The 24343-nt window shown below is 49.1% G+C and overlaps 1 protein-coding gene across 1 annotated transcript in view; it reads left to right on the top strand.

Moving 5' to 3' along the window:
* Positions 1-11162: 11162 nt before the first annotated feature.
* Positions 11163-24343, top strand: part of RCSD1 (RCSD domain containing 1) — a 65159-nt gene continuing 51978 nt past the window's right edge. The window contains exon 1 of the mRNA XM_035010912.1: positions 11163-11289. Coding sequence (XP_034866803.1) covers positions 11284-11289 — 6 coding nt within the window. The 5' untranslated portion in view covers positions 11163-11283. The remainder of the gene's footprint in view (positions 11290-24343) is intronic.

The raw sequence follows: 24343 nt of genomic DNA, 5'->3' as shown, positions 1-24343 counted from the left end.
CCCACACCATCCCCCTTTGAGCAGCAGAGATGCATTCATCTCCCTGTGTGACTCCCATCAGGGGCTGTTGGCCTCCTTTGCCCATTGCCAGCTAGGCTGTGTGAGATCAGATTTAGTGCCTACCCCATTTTCATTTGAGATTTATGGTCATTTCCATTAGATGTTCCTTCCTACGCCCTCGGGTGACTGATGAGACTCATTCTCAAATGAGGAAAGAGAACGGTGAAGTAGCTTTGCCCTTTAGGAAGCACACATGTGCTAGGGGCCTGGGGTCCCCAGTCCTTGGAGTGGCCCCTCTGCCCTCAGTTGCTACAGGTGCGTGGTCGTTCTGTCTCTCTCTCTCTTTCCCTGCTCACCCCATGTCTTTCTCTTTGTCGTTGCCTAAAATTCCCATCATAGTGCAAAAAGAAACAAGACAAAACAGAAGTAGTTCTGCTCAAGGTCAATAATCCCCTATTTTTCAGAAGCAAATACCAAGCATAAAGCACTCCCAGAGGGCTCTGGGAGCAGCCAGCCCCCTATAACGAGCCCAGGGTGGATTTAAATGTAATGCCTACTCAAAGGGCTAATGTGTGCCCTGGTGCAGCAGACGCTCGCAAACCTGAGGACTGTCCAAGCTGGAATCTGACGAACCCTCATGTCCCTCTCCGCCGTCCTCAGGCTCCTGGAGCCCTTCTTCGCTCACGTGGTTCTTCCACCCAGAGCCCCAACATCCCCATCTCCACCAAGCTCACCTAGGCCTGCTTCCTCTTCCTCTTGCCCCCAGGCTTTCCTCAGGACCCAAGGGCAGCCAGGGTTAACACTGCTTCAGGATATTTAGTATTTAGTTTGAAGTATGATTCAAATGTTCAAGGATCTACTATTTACTGCCTTCTCAGATAAATGACACTCTTATAAGATCGGGACCCGGTGTGGGCCTCCCCAGGGCCGAATGGTATTGGGTCCACCAAAATGAAAAAAATCTTTAGAAGTCTCAAGTACGGGGCACCTGGCTGGCTCTGTCGGAGCATGCAACTCTTGACCTCAGGGTTGTGAGTTTGAGCCCCACGTTGGGTGTAGAGATTACTTAAAAATAAGATCTTTTAAAAGAAAGTCTCAAGTACTATCACAGGTGGGGAAGCAGAAAAAGTGAATGAAGAAACAGAAGTAAAGGAAATGTAATAATGACATACTCCAAAACTGTAAAATCACAGGAAAGCCTTTGGCACTTAGAGTTGTGAGGTTATCCGATGGGATGAAGGCAAGTAAACAAGTTGATAAGTGGTAACATTCAGAAAAATAGGTCAAATGCTTGATGATTCCAGAAAAACCCTATAGTTCCTACGCATGAAATGTATGTATTATTTAAATGAGGGTAACTTAAAACTAGTTTCCAAAATGAAAAAACACCGCTCAAGATAGTGAAATTTATTCACAATTGAGATACGGAACCCCTTCCTCCCCCCGCCCCTGTTTTTTGGCACGTGCAAGCAAAAAAATGCAGAACTGAATCTGAACTTAGAATATTCAAGAACTGTTGAATAAAGTACAAACGAGAAATGTGACAAAGATGTACCTGTCCTCCAAGGTGAGGCTGCAGCCAAGCAGAGAACTTTATAAGAAGTGGGTGGAAATCATAAGCGGATGGCTTGGAATTGGGAGATGGACATGGATGCATTCATGTTGGGAAGGAACCTGCCCCTGGTCATAATCATTCCTTCATGACACAGTACAGATCCTGCTCCTATTACTGCTATGTCAAGAACCATCCAGCACTCATCTCACTATTCACTGGCAACTATTTTAAGCATTTCACATGTATTAACTTACTTAATCCTTACAGCTCTATGTGGTAAATTCTATTACTTTACAGAAGGAGAAAAAGAGGGGCGAAATGGCGAAGTAACTTGATCAAGGTCATGCAGTAGGACCCAGGAAGTCTGGTTTCAATGCTGGTCTTTATAAACCTCTGTGCTACCCTCTATGTTACTCCTCTTTATGTTCTTACCACATTTTTAGGTGGATGTTCAAGAAGTGGATCACAGTATGGATTGTCTACTTCTTTTGCATGGAGTCAGTGTCTACTCATTCATCCAACCTGTATTTACTCAACAAAGTTGAACCCGGCATTGATCATAGAATTCTGACCAAGGCAGAATGGAATGTGCCTTCATTAAGCTTCAAGTTCTGCAAGAGGATAAAGAAAGTAAACAGGCAATTAGAAAGCAACTCTTGTAAAGACAGGAAGAGTCCAGGCAGGAGGTGCAAGTGGGAAACGTGTCCCTGGGGGCAGAGGGAGGTCAGGGAATGGGGGAGGGACAGCACGGTCAGGACCCTCTCCCCGGGGGGAAGCCTAACCCAGAACTGAGGGATGGATCAGAGTTCACTTTGGGCAAAGCAGAGAACAGAGCTCTTTCAGAGACTTGAAAGCAGTTCAGGACGGCTGGAGTGTGGAGGACTGGGTGTTCTCTGTTGAGAAGAGGCCGCTGACTGAGGTCAGCAGGGCCTTGTCAGGAAAGGGTGTGGGTTCCACGTTGGAGAAAGACTGCTGTCTGTAGAGTGGGAACTGTGGGGGGAGATGGTGGGTCAGGCTGAGTGCAAGCACAACAATTAGGAAATATGCGGAGAGGAACCAGGACATCTTATCTAGACGCCCTTGGGGGTTGGCGGGGGGACCGATGGTAGGGTGTTTCGAGCTGGAATGGCAGCACCTGGTTGGTAAAGATGAAGGAAGAATCAAGAATGACTCCCAGGTTTCTGTCCTAACAAATGGATACCCCAAGAGGAAAAGAGAAACTAACAGGTGGGGACACAGGTTTCTAGTAAATTTTTGCAAATGTGCACTTTGCTGGGGTTGAAAAATGAGCATGTAGTGTGCAGAAAACTTCCCACTTCGGGACTCCTGGGTGGCTCAGTCAGTTAAGCATCTGCCTTTGGCTCAGGTCGTGATCCCAGGGTCACGGGATGGAGGCCCCCATCGGGCTCTTGGCTCAGCTTGGAGCCTGCTTCTCCCTCTGCTGCTCCCCCTGCTTGTGCTCTCTCTCTCTCTCTCTGACAAATAAATAAATAAAATCTTTAAAAAAAGAAAAAGAAAACTTCCCACTTCATTCTTAGCCTGTTGTCCATGTCAAGAAAGCAAAGGGGAGGAGTGGTAGGTGGGACTCGGGTACTATTCTTTCTCATAACCTGCTTCACTTTATTGTGTAGAACCATTGCAGATATTTATTTTTAAGGCCATGTGGGTAACCTCCAGCTTTGGACAAGCTCCTGCCCAATCCAAGAAACTGATTCATATTAGTAAATGTCTTTACTGGCAAAACTGCAACAGCACTTAACATTACTAAAAATACCCTAAAAGAAATTGTGATATGAAAGTACTCTATGAAAATATACTTTTAAAAAAAGAAAATGTACTTCTAATTCTGTAAATATGATCCACTTTCTTTCTAGGAGAAATCAGTTTTTGGTTTTTTTTTTAGATTTTATTTATTTATTTGACAGAGAGAGAGACAGCGAGAGAGGGAACACAAGCAGGGGGAGTGGGAGAGGGAGAAGCAGGCTTCCCGCCGAGCAGGGAGCCCGATGCAGGGCTCGATCCCAGGACTCCAGGATCATGACCTGAGCCAAAGGCAGATGCCCAACCCCTAGTTTTATTTCTTTTTAAGAATAAGGAAAGAGGGGCGCCTGGGTGGCTCAGTCGATTAAATGTCCAACTTTTGGTTTTGGCTCAGGTCATGATCTCAGGGTCGTGAGATTGAGCCCCACATTGGGGCTCCACACTCAGCTCGGTGTCTGCTTGTCCCTCTCCCTCTGTTCTTCTCGCCTGCTTGCAAGCTCTCTCTCTCTCCCAAATAAATAAATAAATAAAATCTAAAAAAAAAAAGAATAAGGAAAGATAAGGGTGCTTGGGTGGCTCAGTCTGTTGAGGGTCTTGGTTTTGGGTCAGGTCATGATCTCTTCATGGGTTGTGGGATCAAGCCCCGCATCAGCCTCCACGCTCAGCATGTCTGCTTGAGATTCTTTCCTTCTCTCTCCTGCTCTGCTCTTCCCCCTGCTTGTGCTCACTCTCTCTCTAAAAATGAGTCAATAAATAAAATCTTTGGTGGGGGGGGAAGAATAAGGAATGATAGAGGATTAGCTACATCTGCTGCCCAAAATTCAGATAGGAATTAAGACACTTCAAATTCTGACAGTGATTACTCTAATTTTTTCAAACTAAATTTTTTTCTTCCCCAATAGGTATTATTCAGTTCTCCCACTCTCTTTTTCTGCCTCATATTCTGCCATCTCTGTTTATCTGTGTGTGTGTGTGTGTGTGTGTTTCTCTGTCCTTCCATGCCAATTTCTTTCTCCACATCTCCACTGAACATTTTTTTGAGGAATGCTTCTTTGCCTATGCTGGTATGGATGTCTGATTTTGTCTTCTTGTAAGTTTGTATCTATCTTAATCATTTGGATGCTTTCAGCTATCACAAAATACTGTGCTCAAATGGCTTAAACCACAAAGAAATGTATTACTTCACGTAAGAAGAAATCCAGGGGATAGTCCCTCTACAACTGGCCAATTCAATGCCTCAACAGTTGTCGGGTTCCTTATTTGATGAATATTTACTGAAGACCTATTTGTGCCTAGCCTTGATTTAGGTACAAGGGATATACAGTGACCAGAAAAGAAACAAAAATCTCTGTCTTCGTGGAGCTTGTCTTCTGGCTCTTTCCACCTTTTCTCATGGTAGCAAAATGATTGCTGTAGTTCTGGGCATAATATTAGCTAAGAAAACACCCTAGATTTACAGGGCATCTCTTCCTCTGTGTTTCCTTATCCAAAAGCATAAAGATTTCTCCTTTTATCTCATTGACCAAAATCTCACTTATTTCTCTCTAAACCAATTTCTGGCAAGAGGAACGTTATTTCCACAATTGGCTTAGACTATTCAGGATTTACCTCTTTACTGAGGCTTAAAAAAAGAGGGCACCTGGGTGGCTCAGTCGGTTAAGCGTCTGCCTTCAGCTCAGATCATGATCCTGGGCTCCTGGGATCAAGCCCACATCAGGGTCCTGCTCAGCAGGGAATCTGCTTCTCCCTCTGCCCCTGATCCTTGCCCCCACCCCCGTGTGGGGCACAGGGTCTCTCTCTCAAATAAATAAAATCTTCAAAAAATATACATTTTTTAATTAAAAAAAAACAAAACACTGATACCAGGTGCCACTCCCTATTGACAAGGGTGGGGCCCAGGCATAGATTTTTTTTTTTCAAAGCTCCTTGGGTCATTCTAATTTACAGCTAGAGATGAGGCTGGTGCTCTGGTGCTCTGCATGATACAATAAGGTTCCTTGGAGGGCTGCATAATTTCCTTTCTAAACATGGACTCTGCCTCAGGAGAAGAAGGCCACAAACTGTTGGGGCCTGCAGACTACCCCCTTTGGGTTTTTGTCAACACTATTCTTTGGCATTGATAATCAGACCAGTGTCCTCGCTGGGCTTCCCCCTGCCCCCCCCTGGGAAATCCCTGATGGGGCCTTCTCTCAGCTTTGGACACCCAGCCCCTTCCTCAGTTCCCTGGAGGTGAGCGCAGTCTCTGTCAGTATGTACAGCCTTCCCTCAGTCCAGTTTGGCTTTTCGGTTTCTTCTTTTTAAAAAAAAAAATTAAAACTCCTCCAAAATCATAAAGATACGTGTGTTTGCTACAACCACGCAAAGATATTTGTACAAAGAAAGACTTGAATACTCTTCCCCTTCCTGTCTCCATCCCCTGCCATGCAAGAAGACTAGGTGCTCTTTACCTGTTGTCTCTCTCCATCACTGGGGACACCAGGCCCCTGGCCACCCTGGGGGTGTCTGGGGCGGGGGTGGATGGGGGAGGAACAGACGTGGAGGGACCGGGCAGGGAGTCCGTTGAAATCAAACAAATGCGACAGTTCAATTCTTCCCCCACCACCTTTTCCCTTCATGTTTCAGTTTGAAATAATTTTAAACATCGAGAAAAGCTATAAGGTTAATGCAAAGAACTCCCACATATCCTTCACCCAGGATTCCTTACAGTTTTGCCAATTATCCTAATAATTTGTCTTTTTTTCAGCTCTTTTGAGGTATAATTGACTAATAACACCCTAATATACTTAAAGTGTACATTGTCATAATTTGATACATGTATATACAATAACCCTTTAATAGACTCTATAGTCAAAGGAGCCAACCCAGAACCACACATTGAACCAGTGGTCCTGTCACTTTCATCTCCTTCAGCCTAGGACCCTTCCTCGCCCTTCCTTTGACTGTGTTTGGAAATGATTGACCAGTCACTTTGAGGAATGTCTTCCTATGTAGGTTCTCCAATGTTTCCTCATGTTTAAATTCAGTTTATGCACTTTGGGCAAGAATATTCCAGAAGTGATGTTATGTTCTTGTATCCCATCGGGTAGCATGTAATGTCAATTTGTCCCACTGTTGGTCATGTTTGCTTTGATCACTTGATTAATATGATGTCAGGTTTGCTCTCTGTAAAGGTACTTTTTCCCCTTTATAATTAGTGAGTACCTTGTAAGGGAGATATTTTTAAATTATGTAAAATTCCCATTCCTCATCTCATTTTTACCCACTAGATTTAACATCCAATAGTATTTTTTACCTGAAATTATAACTATGATGATTGTCATATGGCAGTTTTCTTCTAAACTTTGTTTTGTGTTTGTTCATTGGTATTGTGCTTTCTCTTCTCCTACTCACTCACCTGTTTGTATCAGTTTGGACTCTTGAACTTCTATTTTATTTCATGCGTTATACCTCACTGCTATCATTATTTCTTTTGATCCTTATATTATCCCCAAGTTATCCCAATATTGCCAGTGGGAACTCCTGCAAACAGAGTTCTATGTCCTTTTAACACTTCTCTGTCATTCATTGAGAACTTCCATGTTTTCTGTCAAAACAAGATGTTCCAGGCTTATCTTGCTTTTTTATCTGCCCCAGCCCTATAATCAGCCATTTTCTCCCAGGTGCCCTGGTTCCTTTAGTGGTGAATGGTATTTAGAAACCAAGATCTGGGCTCTGTGTGCACTGATTGCTACTGGGATGTCACTGCTCCTAGGTTCCCTTGGTGGCTCAAACTAAGAAATATATGCATGTATCTATATACATTGGTATTTACAGCTATCTAGAGACTGCAAACCATGACGTCACACCAATACATCCCGCTCCAGTCCAGCGCCAGAGTTCATCCTAGTCCAGTCTAGTTCATTCTAGTCCCCCCACCCCACCCCTGCATGTTTGTACTTCCCTCGCCCAGAAACCTGGCTCCCATAGGCTTCAATATATCGACTTATTTGCTCGGTTTCCCTATGTAGTCAATCTCCTGATCCCCAAAGGGCCAGTCAAAAGCCTTCCTCATGAGGTCTCCAATCCCTGCTGACTGTTATCTGCACACATGAACATCTTCCCTGTGGTCCCATTGCTACCCTGCTGCCTTCCTCCTCAATTTACCTTCCACACATTAAAAACAGCTACCGGGGCACCTGGGTGGCTCAGTCGTTAAGCATCTGTCTCAGGGCAGGATCCCAGGGTCCTGAGATCGAGCCCCACATCGGGCTCCCTGCTCGGCGGGAAGCCTGCTTCTCCCTCTGCCCCTCCCCCTGCTTGTGTTCCCTCTCTCGCTGTGTCTCTCTCTACCAAATAAATAAATAAAATCTTAAAAAAAAAAAAAACAGCTACCAGCTTCCATCTTCTGCCATCTGGGAAACCCTCCATTGCCACTTCTTAAACACATAAAAGACATGCTTTCATGTCAGTGTTTTCAACTCTGTTCCTCAATGATAGTCACTTATGGCAGAATTCGCTGTTTTGTTTTTACCACATTCCCAGAATTTAGGGCTGAAGTATATACATTAATATTTGCAGTCATGAAAGAATGTTTGTTTTTTGCTCTTAATTTTAGAAATGGTCAATCAGCAGCACGGTATGGCCGCTTACTAAGAACTGATTGATTGGGTTCTTGACAATTCTGCTCAAAAACTAATTAAATTACAGCTTAACTTATCATGGCCTTCAATGATCTTTTCTCCAAGTGGGTCTTTTCTCCCGTTGGAGACCCATCTATGGAAGGGGCTTTGCCTTTGATTTAATGACAAAGATGCTACTAATCTGCTCCACTTATTCATTTATGCACCCATTCATTCACCAAATATCCATCGAGGACCTGCTATGTACCTATGGTTGTCCGCGGTAACGTGGGATCCACGACACACAGACTCCCCTGCCCTAGCTACGTCTCTAGTGTCCCTTGTCTTCATCCTGCACTGGCCTCTATTTACTGCCTGTCTGGTTAGACTGCAAGGGTGTGTGAAGGGGGCGTGGGAGAAAGTAAAGGAAGTGGGTCCTGGTGAGACAACCAGCCCCCCAGAGAGGGAGGGGATCCACCTCCTCAGAACCACTTTCCCTTCCCCTTAGCCTCTCAGAGCAGCAAGTCACAATCCCAGGTGACCCAGCAAAAATAGAGTGTTCACCAGCTGGGTTACCTCCACTCTGGCTTCTGGGGATCTTCTGGAGGGGCAGGAGGGGGAAAAGAGAGGAGCACAGCCCCCGCCCCGCACCTACTCATGGCTGCTGAAACTGAGCTCTGAGCTGTCTCGCCCCTCCACCGCTCTCTCCCCATTTTCCATTCCTTCCTCCAGGGAAGGCCTCTGCCTGCCTGGGGCCCAAAGAGCTCTGGAGCAGCTTTCCACTCTGCAGGTCTTAAGACCCCAGAGCAAAGCCCAGAGCATGACAGAGGCCGAGCTTGTTTGGGCTGTGGGTCACGGGTTCTTGCTGGGCAAGGGAAGGCCTGGGCAGGGCGTGTGGTGCCGCTGCAAGGTACTTCAGGTGGTTGTGATGCTATCTGGGCCTAACCGTTTCCTTTGGGTCGGCACTTCCGCCCTTCTGTTTGTGAAGCCAGAAACCTGTGCTGGGGCAGCCCCATTCTGAGCCGAAAAGAAGACTAGATGGAGGCAGAAAGAAAAAGACACCGCCAGTCGGGGTTGGAAGACATGGTAAGAGACTAGGTTCCTATCACCCGCTCAGTCCCGCACCTTTAAAAGGAAGAAAAGAAAACGGTCACAAGCACAAGTACGTATTGTAAGGTACCAGGAAATCTCCTTTCCTGCTGCCAACTATGCCCTATAGTGCTCGCCTCTCTCGCTGTGTGACTGAAATGGGAGGGGACTCACCCTTAACTCCTAAGGCCAGGGGGCCCTTTCGTGGGTCCCCAGAATGACCTGCTCCAAATAAAAGAAATAGCTGGTCCCTATTCATTTGAGCTTGTACACAAAGCTAAGCATTACCAAAATAGTTACTCTTCTCAGAGTGCCGACTAAATTATATAGGTGAGGAAGCTGAGGATCAGAGAGAGTAAGTGACTTGTCGGAGGAAACCCCGCTAGAAAGTCGCAGAGCTGGAATTCAACTCACAATCCATTTCTGGAAATTGAGGTCTTTCCCCTATGTTCAGACCTGGAAAACACTTTGGCATTTGGGCTGTTAGTGTTTTAGACAGGTTTTAGAAGGTTCTACGATAGGAAGGAGGTCATGTTTCTTTCTTTTTTTTTTTTTTTAAGATTTTATTTATTTTTTTGACAGAGAGAGACACAGCGAGAGCAGGAACACAAGCAGGGGGAGTGGGAGAGGGAGAAGCAGGGAGCCCGATGCGGGGCTCGATCCCAGGACCCTGGGATCATGACCTGAGCCGAAGGCAGACGCTTAACGACTGAGCCACCCAGGCGCCCAAGGAGGTCATGTTTCTAAGACTGGTACCCAGAGCAGCAATCTAAGTGCCTGAAAGACCCACTGATGGTGTTGGGATGAAGAGCTGAATCAGAGCAGTTTTTCCTAGTGTGAGCAAACTCTCCACTTGTTTGCTTTTTGGGATTCTCCGTATATTTCCCTTCACAGGGCTTACCCTTGCCCACTCTGCTATTGCCCTCTGACACTGCTCGCCCCCCCTGTAGGGAGTGAACTTGGGTGAGACCTTGGGACGGGGGCAGGGCAGGCAACCGGACACGGAGGCACCCCTTCTGGACAGCCAATCCCCTTCTATTCACAGTCCTTGCACGCATCTCCCCTCTTCTCTCTGTCCTGGGGAGAGGGATCCAGAACCCAGGGCTGGTGGCCAGTACACAAGCTGGTAGCCAAGAAAGCACCTACTGCAGATTCCAGGTCCTACATCCCTCCCATGCAGCCTCCTCTTCTTCAGCCTCTTCGCAGCTGGGAGGACTAGAACAGCCCTGGGGGAGGGCTGCTATGCTGGGTCTTATGGGAATTGGATGTTCAGGATCCTGCCCTTTACTCTATTTAATAGGAACGGCAAAAAAGGCCCTTTAGCAAGCAGCTTGTGGGAGCTGAAATTCCCACAGAATCCAATGCATCAATCAAATCAAGGGGAGAGAAAAAGATTTAATGCTACAGGGAACTTGAAAATCCTTGCTTGGACTCCTTGTGGTCCCTGATCCCACCCAAACACCTCCCCCCACGCCCGGTACACAGATAAGAGATGGACAGATTGATCGGTGTTTCCTGAAAACGTGACAGTGCACGTGGAGAGACCAAGAGATGAAAAATAGGAAAGGGGGTCCTGTGGGTTCCACACAGAGCGCTGAAGGCTCCGTTGGAAGAGCTCCGGTCCTGGGGCCAGGAGAGAACACAGCTGCATCGAAGGTCCTCTCAATCCCACGCAAGAATGCCAGGAAACCCAGGTATGACATGAATGCCATAATTTTTTTTTTTTTTTTTTAAGGAGGAAAGAAAGCCAATAAGGATGCACGTAAAAGAAGGAAACAGAAAAGAGGGGAGATAAAAAGAATAAAAGAACAGCTTTAACTTTTAGGGCAAGAAAAAGGTATTTTAAAGGAGGGCGAGGTTGAGAAGGGCTGGGACCCGGGCAAAGACCAGGGTCCTGCAGAAACTTCGCGAGGAAGAGGGGCCAGACGGCTGTCCCATCCCCATGTTTGGGCAGATTAATGGAGTCGTGACTCCCTCGCTCGAGTCCTGCCCTGGGAGGGGACAGTATCTGTTTAGATTTGTGTCTAAATTTAAACCCTGATCGCCGGCCTCCCTCCCCCGCTCCCCACCCCTTCCCCCTCCCGCGGCCTCCCCCTTCCTCGTGCTCTCGGGCAGGGCCGGGCCGCCCGCAGTCCCGAGCCAGGCAGCTGCCGGCGCGCCGCTCCACCCCCCCACCCCGCCCCGCGCCCCTGCCCTGCGCGCCGCAGCCCCGGGTCCGGCGGGCGCGGGGAGCCGAGCGGACAGCGAGCGCCGCCGCCGCGGAGCCGGCACCTGGAGGCCATGGAGGTAAAGCGCCGGGCGGGCAGCGCGGACGGCGGCCGGGGCGCACGCAGCTGCGGGGCTCGGGGCGGGGAGCGCGGGGCTCCGGCCGCCCGGGCGGGAAACGAGAGCAGATGCGCCCGGGGCTCCCGGGACACCCCTCCGGGCAGGCCGGGCGGCGGGAGGACCTCCGAGGGAGGGCGCGGGGACGGGGAAGGGGGCCTCCGGGGGTCCAGGTGCTGGGTTCAGGACGTCTGTGCTTCCGAAGTAAGAAGTTAGGTGCAGCGACTTCGTAAATGGGCGAACATGTGGGCCAAAAAAATCGCAATAAAGCAGAAGCCCCTGAATCTGGAGGGTCTGAAGAGATGGGTATTGAAAGAGAAACAGAGCAGGCGACGTGCGGCGCTTCTGTGCCAGGCTGCGGGCTTCCCCTTTCGACTGAAGATTGACCTTTAGGAGAGTCCTCTTGCTTCTCAAGTCCCTCTCTGGCCGTCACATCTTCTGTCAGAACTTTCTGAAAAGCTCCCCTCGCGGGCAGTCAAATGGCGCTGTTTCTGATCGAACTTGAGACTCCCATGTACGTCCCTGCCTCCTGAGACCTGCTGTGTCAAGGGGTGCTGGCCGCATCTGTGGGGTGCCCACGGCTTTTCTGCGTGGCTCTTTCCTGGCGCTCTTCCCACCCCAGTGGGGTGCAGGCGCCACCCGCCAGTGGAGGAATGCCCCGTGTGTTCCCCTGTCCCGCCCTTCTCCACATTTTGAGGCTTCCATAGATTTCCCCCTTGAAATGGAGACCTGACGTTTAGCCCTGAGCCAGTCTTAACAGGACGGGGCTTTTGAAAAAGATGAAAGGAGAAGGTGCAAATAAATGTTCATGTAGCTTCTAAGGTGATTCCCACCCACGCTCAAAAGGAAGACTGTTCCTCCTGAGGCTGTAGTCACAGTGTTCCTTCCTTCCCAGCTCCATGCTCTGCACCGGAGCCCTGGCTGGCTCTCCTGAGCTAGACCCCTGCTGGGCCTGTGAAGCCCTGTGACTCTCTGCAGGGTTCTCTGTCTGTCCTGAGCAGGCATCCTGCATTCAGGCATCCAGCTCAACTGGTTGTCTTCAAGGAACAGGGACCATCTTCAGGGAGCCTTTAGAGTGTGGGATCCACCCTCCTTGGAAACATTGGCAAGTCAGGGAAACTCATGCAGATTAGGGCTGGGGAAGGGTGGGGGGGGGACCACAGAGCAAAGCTCAGCAGGTGGTGTGCAGGTCTGCTCAAAGACCATCTAAGCCCAAAGCATCAGGATTCTCTCCGGCTGGCTACAGCTTCAGGGCAGAGGAGGGAGATGGCCCAGGGGGGCACCCAGCTTGTCAGGCGGGGTGAATGAAGGCTCCTAAAGAAGTTGCTTGAGAAGTGGGTACCCTCCTCTGGGAGAGTACAAGGGGCTTCAGGCCCTAGGCTAGAGGTTCGATATGATTTAGGACCCATCTAATCTCTTGCAGAAATGGGTTGGGGATAAGAGCAAAGCAAGCCTTAGGAGTAAAAGCATGTTGCTGCTTGGGGGGCCTAATGCGTGTGTGAGGCCAAATACGTGTGTGGACTTTGTTCTCGGAAGACACAGAGGGACTCATTCCACAGAGGCACTGTCTTCTCCCTCAGTTGAGGAAGGAATGGTATGTGGTAGAGGCCCTGAAATTGTCACCTGAGCAATTTCCTGTGTGGCTTGGGGCTGGGACAAGACAAGGCCCTCCGGTCTACAAAGGGAGACGGGTCGTAACTGCTGGGGGGCATTTTACCAAGATGGGGGCTAGGAGGGAATTGTTCAGCCAGCCAGGAAGCCTATCGGTTTGCCCTGAGTCTGCTGATTGGCAGTGACTGCTTTTGAAGTTTTCTTTGTCAAAACGACCGAAAAAAGAACTGCAGCTGCTAGCCCTGGAAAAGGAAGTAAAGAGGAAACGGAGAGGCTGGGGAAGAGACGATTCGTAGCCAGGAAGTAAACTTTTTATGGTGGGACATGATATGCAGGAGTGGGATTTGGGAACTCCTGACAAATCTCAGAGTAAACCCCTCTTTTGAGAGATGAAACTCACTTTTGAGGCATGAAGGCACCACTCTATTTGGAAAGAAACTGAGTTATATGACTTCTCAGTATTAGGAATTCAAGCCAGATCAACAAGGCTTACTCAACATTCATTCTCTAGAACCCGCTTACCTATTGGAAGTCTGTGGGAAATCTGTTCTTTTTTTTTTAAGTCACTGTTATCAATATCAGTCATTACTTCAGCCTTCAATAAGCCCTCTGGAATAAACAAGATTAAGATGCCTTTTAAAAGCTCACAATGCAGTAGGGCAAATGAGACTTACTAGATCCTGTCATGTATGAGTTTTCAAACATGTAAATGCCAAATGAATGACTACTGCAGATGGTAAGTATGCTGGTGTTTTGAGGTGAGACCTGGCAGAAGCCTTGAAAGAATAGTGGGTGGTGAGGAGGAGAAGGCATAGGAATGGGTACAGGGAGAACATGTCAGCTTTGTTCAGGAAAGTAGGCCAGTTGGCTGAGAGGAAGGTAGGGAAGCAGCAAGAGAAAAAAATGAAAGTAATAAGATAAAAACCACAGGGCCTCCAAGTATAGTGGATGCTGGCCAAGTGGGTGAGTGGGAGCTGGAATCCAAGCCATCTGGAGGAAAGGGTTACTTTTTCTTCATACAAAGTCTCCTTGTCTAGCTGTGCCCCCAAAAGGGTGCCTTTTTCTAATTCAGACAGAGGCCAGCTGCAGGCCTCCAAGGCCAGATAGGGGATGGCTCTGGTTTCTGCTCCACGGAGAGTAGAAAACTCTACAGGGCATTTAGTAAGATGGTGGTCATGAGGAAGCAGGGATGAACTGGCAGAAATGCCAACTCATAGAGTGAGCAAGGGAACCAGGCTGAGAAGCTTCTCTGAGTGTCCACACAGATTCTGCCTTCAAGAGAAAATAAGGATGGAAAAGATGGAAAAGTAAGGTCCGTGTGTCGAAGGAGAAATCAGAAGTGACATCCGTGTTTGAGCTCACCAGGGTGCCCAGAAGGGTGGAGTTCCCGAGACACCAAGGAGAATAGTGCAGCTTTTACGTAAGCCTATAAGCCCTTTGTAAGCAGGATCTGTCCTGTTGGTCCTTCGGTCCCCAGAGATTAGCACAGTGCCTCGAATTATAATCCTCTCACTTCTCAAGAAAAATTTGCTCGGTAAATGAAGTAAGAGAAACAGGGAAGTCCTTGACATCTCAGTGCACAGCTCCAGTGCCTTCGCCTAGGAGGCCTTGGCAGATGCCCTCAGACCCTGCGGCTCTCTCCCCGAGCGCTTTGGGCAAGCCGGGTCCCAGTATTAGGCTGACTTATAACTGCCCAGCTGGCTCTCTCCCTGGAAGGCCCAACAGACACTCAATAAATGCTTTTTGAATGAGTAAATAAATGATTGTTGATGGGAGAAAGATGAGATTTTTTTTTTTAAGCAAGGTTTAGGTATATTGGTTTTGAAACGCCCAGCACTCCCTGAGAAATACAGACCTCTTAGGATGCAAAGAGGATTCTTCTTTAGAAGAGCTAATGGGGGACATCACTGTGGATAGGAGCCCAGAAGAGAGAAATAAATAGTAAAGAAAGACATGGAGACTTAGGACATCCAAATTAAATTAATATTCTTAGTTGTTTAACTATAAATTGTAGGCCCTACCAAATAACCTGAGAGTGCTTGCAAAGAATTTAATCTTCACGAATGAAATCCTTCGTTTGTTCAATAAATAGGAGACACATGAAAATTAAACTTATTTCCCACAACCACGTGTCTACTATTTAGTTGAACATATGAAGGATTTCGTCTGTGAAGATTAAACTTTCTTGCCACTGAACAGATAATCTCTAATTTAGATGGGGACAATTAATGAGCCCTTTTCTTCGAGGCTACGCCAAGTCCTTTCCAGATATCATTTGTTCTTCATCCATTTATTCAGTATTTATTGAGCATTTATTCCATACTGAACCTTGTGTTTGAAATGTTACTTAAAAATCACTGGGCTATCATGTCTTTTCCTCCTCGCAGACTATCTCAGCCCATTAGTAACGATGACAGGGAAAGAGAGGGAGGGACAGAGAGTGTATGTGTACCCGTGTGTGTATAATGTGTTCAATTTGTAACCTACTTTTTCACTGATTTTTTTTTTTAATTCATTAAATTTTTTTTACCACAATTTCACCAACAGCCTTTGCTGTTTTTGGACCCACCCTCTCGCTGAGCCATATGTTGGCTGCTGGCTGGAGCGTATGGGTCATAATTAGGGATTGCATGGCCTCTGGAAGCTGGGGTTTAGCTCGGAAGACTTGTGGGCATCCCCAAGTACCCTCCCATTCCTGTGTGGCTCCCGGGTGCTCTGCGGGACCCCCAAAGTAACACTGGCTTCCGCTTAGCCACCACCTTTCATTCACTGGCCTGCAATGACAGGGGGAATTTGGGGCAGTCCGACTGGAAGGGCCCAGGCCCGATCACAGGAGGGTGAGTGTGCATTCCCGGGATGGAGTCAGGTTTCAGAGCCTGATCCGCAGTGTGCCCCCTCGAGGCAAGGAGAGCCAGAGCGGGGTTCTGTGGGAAATCTGAACGCTGGCGGCTCAGGGGCCCAGTAATCTTATCAGGGCCACAGGCGAAAGCATTTTGGTTCCAGAGAAATCTGAAGGCAGCCCTGCCTTCCTCTAGTAATAGCTTTAGGTTTGCAGCCAGCCTGACCACCCCTACTCGACTCACTAGAATCGAAACATTTCAGAGCTGTGGGTGGAAGGAAACCTTCTCTAGCTGCCCCCGCCACGTTGTGAGGGAGAAAAGAGAGCTGCCGAGGCTGCTGGTGGACCTTTGGAAAGCCAGCAGCTTGCAGTGTTTCTCTCATCCGGGGAGCAGAGCAGCCTAAACCTTAAGAAGTAAGATCATCAGTTTCATCACAAAAGCAATATCCACCTCATGTTTGGCCTTCGGGGTGTTATGTAGACATGTTTATCTCTCTGTGCAAAAGAGGATACAAGGATCCTGCTGATACCGGCTCGGGCTTGGTGGCCACCATCAAACTCACTGCTCTAGGACTTTCCAGGAGCTGATCTCCTGAACGGATCTGTCCTTGTACGCCGGTCATTTGGGCAGTGAGCTCCCCCTCTTCTTCCTTTCGGGCTTCCTGAATACCTGTCTTCTGGGAATTGTGGAAAATGACTGCCGAGCCTGTGAGGCCCCCCAGATCCTTTTGGGAGAGGAGGGGCTCCAGCCCCAGTAGCTCCCTGGGGAGGTGATGTGGACATGCACAACATGCAGGAGACACTTGTGAGAGGCCATCAGAGCCCATGCTTGATGGATAATGTTGGCGCCCCCAGGCTGGAAGCACGGAGAAATTCCAAACATTGGAACTCAACTAAGCATCTGCATTGTCAGATGTCCCCAGCCCTTTGTTCCGACACTGCTTATGCCATATCAGGGCCACCCTCCTGGCCTCAGGGTAGCAATCAAAGCTCTTTCTCAGACTGGCTCTTCTATAATCCATCGCTAACAATTCACAGGACACCGCACCCTCACTCTTTAATTAGGTCCAACGGACATGCATTGAGGGCAGGCACCGGGGACACAAAGATAAATGCCTCACTCCGCCCAGCCTTGAAGAACTCAGGTCTAGGAGCAGGGTAAGCACCTAACAGGTGAGTGCAGAACAGAGGTGTGAGCTCGCAAGGACAGAGGAGAAGCAGTGTACCCAGCCCAAGGTTCAGGGGGACTTCCTGTTAGAGGCAATTTCTAAGTTAGGTCTTGAGGGATGAGTAGGAGTTCTAGTGCAGAAAATTGGGACGAGCATTCCAGTCAGAGGGAATGACAAGAGCAAAGCCTCTGGTTCTAGAAACAACATGGTGTGCCTGGGGGGACTCCCCGCAGTTCATTCCTGGAGGACAAAGCAAGATAAACGTATTTGAAGTTGGGGGACTGGATGAAGGATACAGAGAAATAGAAGTTACAGTTCCTGCGTTAAAGGAGCTCTCTTCTGTTTGGGGAAACAAGATGTACACACATGACATGACATACAAAATATAAGATAGTATCTTGATAAGCTCGCAGGTATGTAGGAGTTCAAAGTCAGCTTCTCTAATGGCAGCTAGAGAAGCTTGCTTCCTCTGCTGGGGATCCCCCCCGCAAATGTGGCAGCCTCCTGGCAGCCCTGGGGGTGCACGACCATGGGGATTTCAACCTAGTGATGAGGTGCACTGCATTGGGCCTGCTCCTACACACTCTTGCTCAGGAAATCCATTTGAAACAGGCTCCAGGCCCCAAGGGAATGCCTTTGGTCAGGCTCACCAAAAGCCACCGCCATGGCACTTGCCTCGGTCAGAAAGAGGCCTCTGGGAATAGCCATGCTCACGAAAAACCTCCTCGTCCCGTTCACACCTTTACCTGCAGCCCCACTCATTCCTCCCACCGTGGTCGCACATCCTGTGCGTGGTCTGAAAAGCCACCGTTTCTCCTCTTCGGCCCAAGGCAGCGCAAGGACAGGCTGAGGTGGGCCCAGTAACAGCGGCCAACCACAGGCACCAGCCCGGGCTGGGCCCAGCAAGCCCCGCGCAGCAGAAACAGGAAGCTGAGCCTTGCGGCCGCTATTACAGAAACCCAACTCCCACACCAGAGGTCACCGAGAATTTACATGTCACAATATGCCACAGAGGACTGCAGGCCTCCTTGGGGCCTCCCCTCCAGACCCCCACGGGCTCGTTCATTCCAAGCACGTGAGCTAGAGGGCCGGTCTCCCACCCCCACCTCGCCCCACCTCTGAAATGCATTCCCAGGCTTCAGGTCCCTGGCTCATCTTGCTTTTGAGGTACATTTCGACGGAAAATGGGAAATCATTTCTGAGCAGCCACATCGATGTCAGTGTGGGGAGAAACCTAAAGCTTGTCATCTGGGTGATTCCTACCACTTGTTGAATGCTTCCTAAATACAGATGTTTCACATAAGTTTGTCTTTTTTTAGTCCTCATAAAGTCTTGTTACCTCTGTTTTCTAGAGAAGGATGCTGGGGCTTCAGTATGATTAAATTATGTGCCCAAAGCCTAGAAGGTGACTACCAGAAGAGCCAACATTGGAACCCAGCCTGTTGGGTGGGATCCTATGGCCCCTATTCTTTCTCCTGCACTGGGGAAGCTCTGGCCACCCCCGTAGTGTGTGTGTACTCACAGGGAGACCACAGGCCCCTGGGCCTGGCGGGTCCTCCTCCAGCTCAGGGCCAGCCCACAGTGGAGGCCAGGTGGCTCAAGGCATGGGGCTTTTAAGGTCTGGCAGAGATTCACTCTGAGCCCTCACTACGTACCTGAAAGGTTTCTGAAAGGTTCCAGCTGTATCTGGGTGAGACTAGTGCGAACGTCTGTGGCAAAAAAAAGAAGTTTAAATAAAAATGCAATTTTAGGGCTTAGAGTTTTGAGAGCAAGAAGGAATGTTAGCAATTTCTCCAGTTCCCTTGGTTTTAAAGATGAGGAAACTACACGTAAAAGCTTTACCGATGGTCACACTTTAAATCAGTCAGGGGCAAAGTCAGACCTAAGATGAAGGCCTCCCGGCCCTCAGCACAGGAACTTCCCCTGCACAGGGCACTATAGATCGTGTGTGGAAATCAGCTCATCATCACCGTCTCACTGCCCCATTTCTGTGTATCGTCTCCTTGAGGCTCTCCCAAGTCCACACTGGGGGTGCTCAGTTCTCTAGGCTTTACCTAGCAAGCACCATTATCTCTGGGGTGACACAGGCAGGGAGAGGAATGGCCTTTATTGTCATTCTTCTAGCCTGCAAGGGCAAGAGATCCAGGGCTGAGGCTGGGAGGCCCAACCCCACAGGTGCAGCCCTGTGCCTTGTTCCTACTGGCCTTCCTGGAGGGGTCTTCCTGGGAGAGCCCCTGACCCCTGTTTCCCAGTCGTGCCTGAATCACTTTCCGAGGGCCTGGACTGAAGTCCTTGGGAGGAGAAAAACAAGGTTGGTTCCAAGCCCTTGTGTTTTCGAGGGGACATGAATGGGAGACGCACAGAGATGGGGTGCCCCAGGCCACAGCAGGATGCCAGGTTGCTGCCCACATGGGGAATCTAGAGCCTGTGGAGTGGGCAGGTAGAGGAGTTGGCTAGGACTGCCATCACACGGCTACAAACTAGGTGGCTTAAAACAATAGAAATTTATCTTCTCAGTGCTGGAGGCCAGATATCTGAAATCTAGGTGCCCCAGGGCCACATTCCCTATGGAGGCTCTAGGGGAGAAATTTTTGCACGCCTCTTCCAGCTCCTGGTGGTTGCTTGAGGTTCCTTGGCTTGTGGCCACAGTAATCTCTGCCTCACACTCACTTCACCTCCTCTGTGTGTCTCTCATGAGGACGTGTGTCATTGGATTTAGGACCCACACTGATAATCCAGGGTGATTTCCACATCTCAAATCTATAACCCTTTACTAAATAAGGTAACATTCACAGGTTCCAGAGATTAGGGTGTGATCATATCTTCTTGAGGGGCCACAGTTTAGGCCACCATTCAGCCCATGACAGCAGACAACTTGCTGTCCATTATAAGGGCAGGGGGCTTGGGGGTTTGGCAGAGTGAATCGTTGGTTATAGCAGGCCATATTATGACACCACCATCTCTGTCACTGCCCTCAAGTGAATTACCAGTGAATACTCCTCGGTATCTGTCTTGTGACTGATTTCCTGCCTCTTGGGGAGCCTACAACACCCGTATTGGGGTGGGTCACAAACACAGTTCTTTCTGGTCAGACCCACAGTTGGGAGAGGAGGTCCACAGGGTGCTATGGAGCATTTCCGTAGGGCTATAAGGGTTATCTCTTCCCAATGAGATAAATATGGTGTTAGCAGGCTGGGAAGAGCTACTTAAGATCGTCCAGGATCATCGCCACCTTCAGAAAGGATTGTGCCTAGCAAGATTATAAAACCACATTTTGTGTGATCTCATTTGATATTCTGCTGTCAAATGCCTTATTCTTGATTCATCCCTTTATTTGTGTATTTAAGGACACGTTTTGAGCAGCTACTAAATGGGAACTAGTAAGACACAATACCTGCTCTCAGATCCATACAGTCTGGAGGTGGAGAGGGGGCAGAGACAGAAGAAGTGACACCAAATGATGTGATCGGCAAACAGTTTGGGGGCACATTGCCAGGTACCTCTCAGGGTTTGGACAGGCTCACGTGTGGCTGAAAACAACACAGGCTTATTTCTCTCGTGCTACATGTCTGTCAAGAGTGGGGCTGGGGGCTCTGCTCCATGTCACTGTTGTCCATGTCCCTGCAACATTGTCAGTTGTCATGGCAGAGGGAAGGAAAGTTCTGGAGGCCCTGCACTCGCTGTGGCTCTGGCCTGGAAAGGTCAGAAGTAGCCCACAGCTACACTCAACCACAGGAAAAAGGAGGAGCGATCCTCCCATGTGCCCTAAGTGATGAGAGCTGGAAGTGTCTAATGCACATCATCGGGGTCCTGGAGGAGTCTGACAGAACTTCCAGAGGAGGTGTCATTGAATGGGGTCTGGAAGGAAGACTGTGTTTTTCAGGCTGGCAAAGGTGTGAAGGCTGAGGAAGAAAGCTTATGTCTGTGCCCCTCATGCTCATTCCCTGGGAACTTACACAGGGAGTGTATCAGGAGATATTTTTCCTGATTTCCTATGGTTATTAATATTCATTAAGTGGATATTGTGGGAAATCGTAACATCCCTGAGTGTGTCTTCTGTAAGAAGGTTCTGGTGTTCTCTTTGCCTAGTGGAAGGCGGCAGAGGGAGTGCAAAGAAGGTGACATTGGTGAATATAAGCAGCGCTAAGCCTTCCACTGTAGGTCAGGTGATGCACAAAATGGGAAGAAGGAAAATACAATTTTACCATGCTTTCTTTTTAAAACCCTCTCCCATAGCTCTTAAACTAAATGATAAGCTCTAAAAATCCCCATCATTGGCGTTAGTTATCCTACAATGAGCATCGCAGGTATTCAACACACCCTTTTGAATGAAGACCAGAATACAGCATGACATAAGGGTTAAGGGCACAGACCCAGGAGTCACACAGCTGGCTTTGAATCCAGACTTTTCCAGTTTCTACTAGCCTGCGACCTCTCTGTGCCTTGGTTTTCCCATCTGTAAAATGGAAGTAGGAATCGTACCTACAGGATTGGGTTGTTCTGAGGATTAAATGAGTTAATATCTGTGTAAAGTGCTTAGAACAATGCCTGGTACATATTAGGTGTGACATGATTGTGTGCTGGGATAAATAAGTCGATTTTTATAGACGCCCTTGCTTTGACTGAGACCCAGGATGGACAAGAGGACATCTGAAGTTGTCCTCCAGGAGAGCGTGTGACTCCCTGAATGTGTGTGGGTAGGGGTCAGTTAGTGCACGCTGCGTGCAGACCTCTGCTGTTACAGCTTCTGGAGGAGGCCGGTCCTTGGGGCAGTGCTGGAACAGTAAGTCCAGACCAGAAACTGGGAAATGGGGGAGGCTCAGACATGGAACAGCAAATCCAGGCTGCAGGCTCCCATGGCAGCCAAAGCCTGCAAGAGGAAGGGAGTATCATTGGCTCAATACATGCATTTCAGGGAAAGGGAGGGGAAGAGAGGAGACAGCAAGCGTATTTTGTGGGTTCATCCTGATAGAGCAGCGAGTGAAATGAGGAGGGAGGAAATGGGAAGGAGACAGGCCTACCACTGAACTACTGCTCCCCTCCCTCTCCTCCCAGCCCCTCCCTCTCCGCTCACCCTCTCCCTCTGCCCCCACCCCCACCTTCTCTCCCCCAACCCCTCCCTCTCCTATACCTTGGTTACCTCTTCCCTGACCTGTCCTCACCTTTCACACCTGCTGGGGGGATGACCAGAGTGGGACGTGGGGATTCTGAGACTGCTAGGATAGCTGCAAGCATTGGAGGCTTTGCCGCCGACATCCATCTCAGCTGACATCGATCCTGAGCTGTTGGCTGGGCTGAAGGAATTGAGGGCTTTCACATGCCAACCAGGGTATTCCGATTTTTCAAACAGTTACATTACTTGTATTACGAAGGATTTTTTGGTAAGATGAATTCAGAGCAGGATGAGCTACCTTGCCCAAAGTGTAGTGAGCTACACTTTGCATCTCGGGCTTTTCCTGAGGGGTGTCTCCAGGGACAGGCTCTGTCCTTAGCCCTGGCTTGTTAAACATTTTTGTTAATGACTTGGATGAAAATGGAAAGAATCCAGATGACCCACAGCCAGGATAGCTAATATGCTACATGACATATTCAAGTTCAAGATGATTTATATAGGGTGGGGTGCTGGGCCAAAACCAACCTAGTGAAATGAAACAGGGACGAATGTAAAGTCCTCTGCTTAGCTTTAGGAAAATGTCATGTAACTCTATAGGAGAGACCTGGCTTAGAAATACACATTCGTTTGGTCAGCCTTCCACATGTATTTATTGGGCCTACTGTAAGAAGATGCTGTTGGGATTCTCAGAGGGAGTCAAGTATAAGGATGGTACTCAGTAAGCTGAAGGTTTAGTAGTGGTGGTGGGAAGCTATACAATGCAGCTCTGAAGAAATGCAGGGCACAGGTTGTTATGTGAGCAACAGACCACAGGGCTGGAGGACCTTCTCAGAGGAAGAGTATCCTCAACTGGTGCAACTGGACGAGGCTTCATAGGAGGGGTAACTTCAGAGTGGGCACTGAACACTAGGAAGATTTTTTAAACAGGAGGCAGGGTTGCAGGGGCAAAGAAGGAACGGTGGGAAGAAGCTAATGTGACGAGGAGAAGGGGATGAAGGACGTGTGTGGGCAATGATGGGTACCTGCAGTGACCAACATGGAGGGTCTCTTAAGGGAGTGGGTGCGCGTGCAAACGTGCATGTATGTGTACGTGCACATGGGGGCGTGCGTACAAATGTGCACACATGTGTACGACTACACGGAGGGGGCGTTCCTGCATACGTGCGTACACGTGTACGTGCACACGGGGGGTGTCTGTGCAAACGTGCGTACACGTGTATGTGTATGCGGGGATGGGGAGAGGTAGGGTGGATGAAACCAGACTGTGCTCTGACTAGAAAGACAACGTTGGTGCTGTGGGCATTCTTCCGTGGGAAATGAAGGCCCTCGAGGAGAGGGGCTCCTGGGGCCAGGGGGCGCAGGAAGGCCATACATCTGGTCCCAGCGTGCAAGGGGGTGCAGATGGAGAGGCTCTAGAGGCCGAAGTACCAGTCGAGGGGCTAAAGCATCGATGAGAGATGGCCTTGAGACTGGAGAGGCGAAGAAGCTGTGGAATAAACTGAGGGAGGGATCCCCAGTGGTTGGTGTTTGGTTGAAGGCTGCCGTGGAGGCAGCGGTGAGAGAGAAAGGTGTGCACGGTGCACAGGGAGTGCACTTTCAGTCCGGGCACAGGGACGAGAATGTTGCTGGCTTGGGCGGGGAGACGCTGCGTTTCGGTTGAGGCGTTGGCCGAACATTCAGCCCCAGAGCTTGGAGGGGCTTTGGGCGGAGGCTCGGTCAGCGGCCACCTGCCCAGAAGTGCTCTCTGAAGCAGGGGAGGTGAGAGCAACTGGGCGGAGAGAATCAGGCCAAGGACGAGGCTGTGGACACCCCTTGCCTGTGAGGGACACCAGGAGACTAAAGGACAGAGAAGGAGCACTTCAATTTATAATGCAGAGGGTGGGGAGTTTGAACCCACCATTAACTTCACACAAACTCACCCTCAAGAAAAGAAAGGCTCCATCTCAGGCTTTCCCTCTGTACTCCCACCGTTGTAGGACCTAGAGTCTCCACCCTGGACAAGCAGCCTCCCTAGGTCTCTCCTTGGTGGGACCCCACCTTCCTTCCCCTGGCTGTGTCTCACGCTCAAGGAAGGGAGGCCCTGGGGACTGGGACTGTGGTAGTCCAAATGGAGAGAGTGGACGGAGAGGGGACAGAATTCTTTATCCACTGGGCAAAGGTCTTTGAAGTGCTTTTAGTGGTAATCAGGCTACAGGTCCCACACTAGATCATTTATAGACCTCCAGCCACACATAGGGAAGGTCCGAATTAGGGATATTCTTGTTAGTATTTGTAAAACAATGTTAA

This window comes from Mirounga leonina, unplaced genomic scaffold (genome assembly GCF_011800145.1).
Source record: "Mirounga leonina isolate KUSES-001 unplaced genomic scaffold, KU_Mleo_1.0 Mir_154, whole genome shotgun sequence".
In the NCBI taxonomy this organism is placed as follows: domain Eukaryota; kingdom Metazoa; phylum Chordata; class Mammalia; order Carnivora; family Phocidae; genus Mirounga; species Mirounga leonina.
Note: the sequence above shows the minus strand (reverse complement) of the source record. Positions and strands in the feature narration are given on the sequence as shown.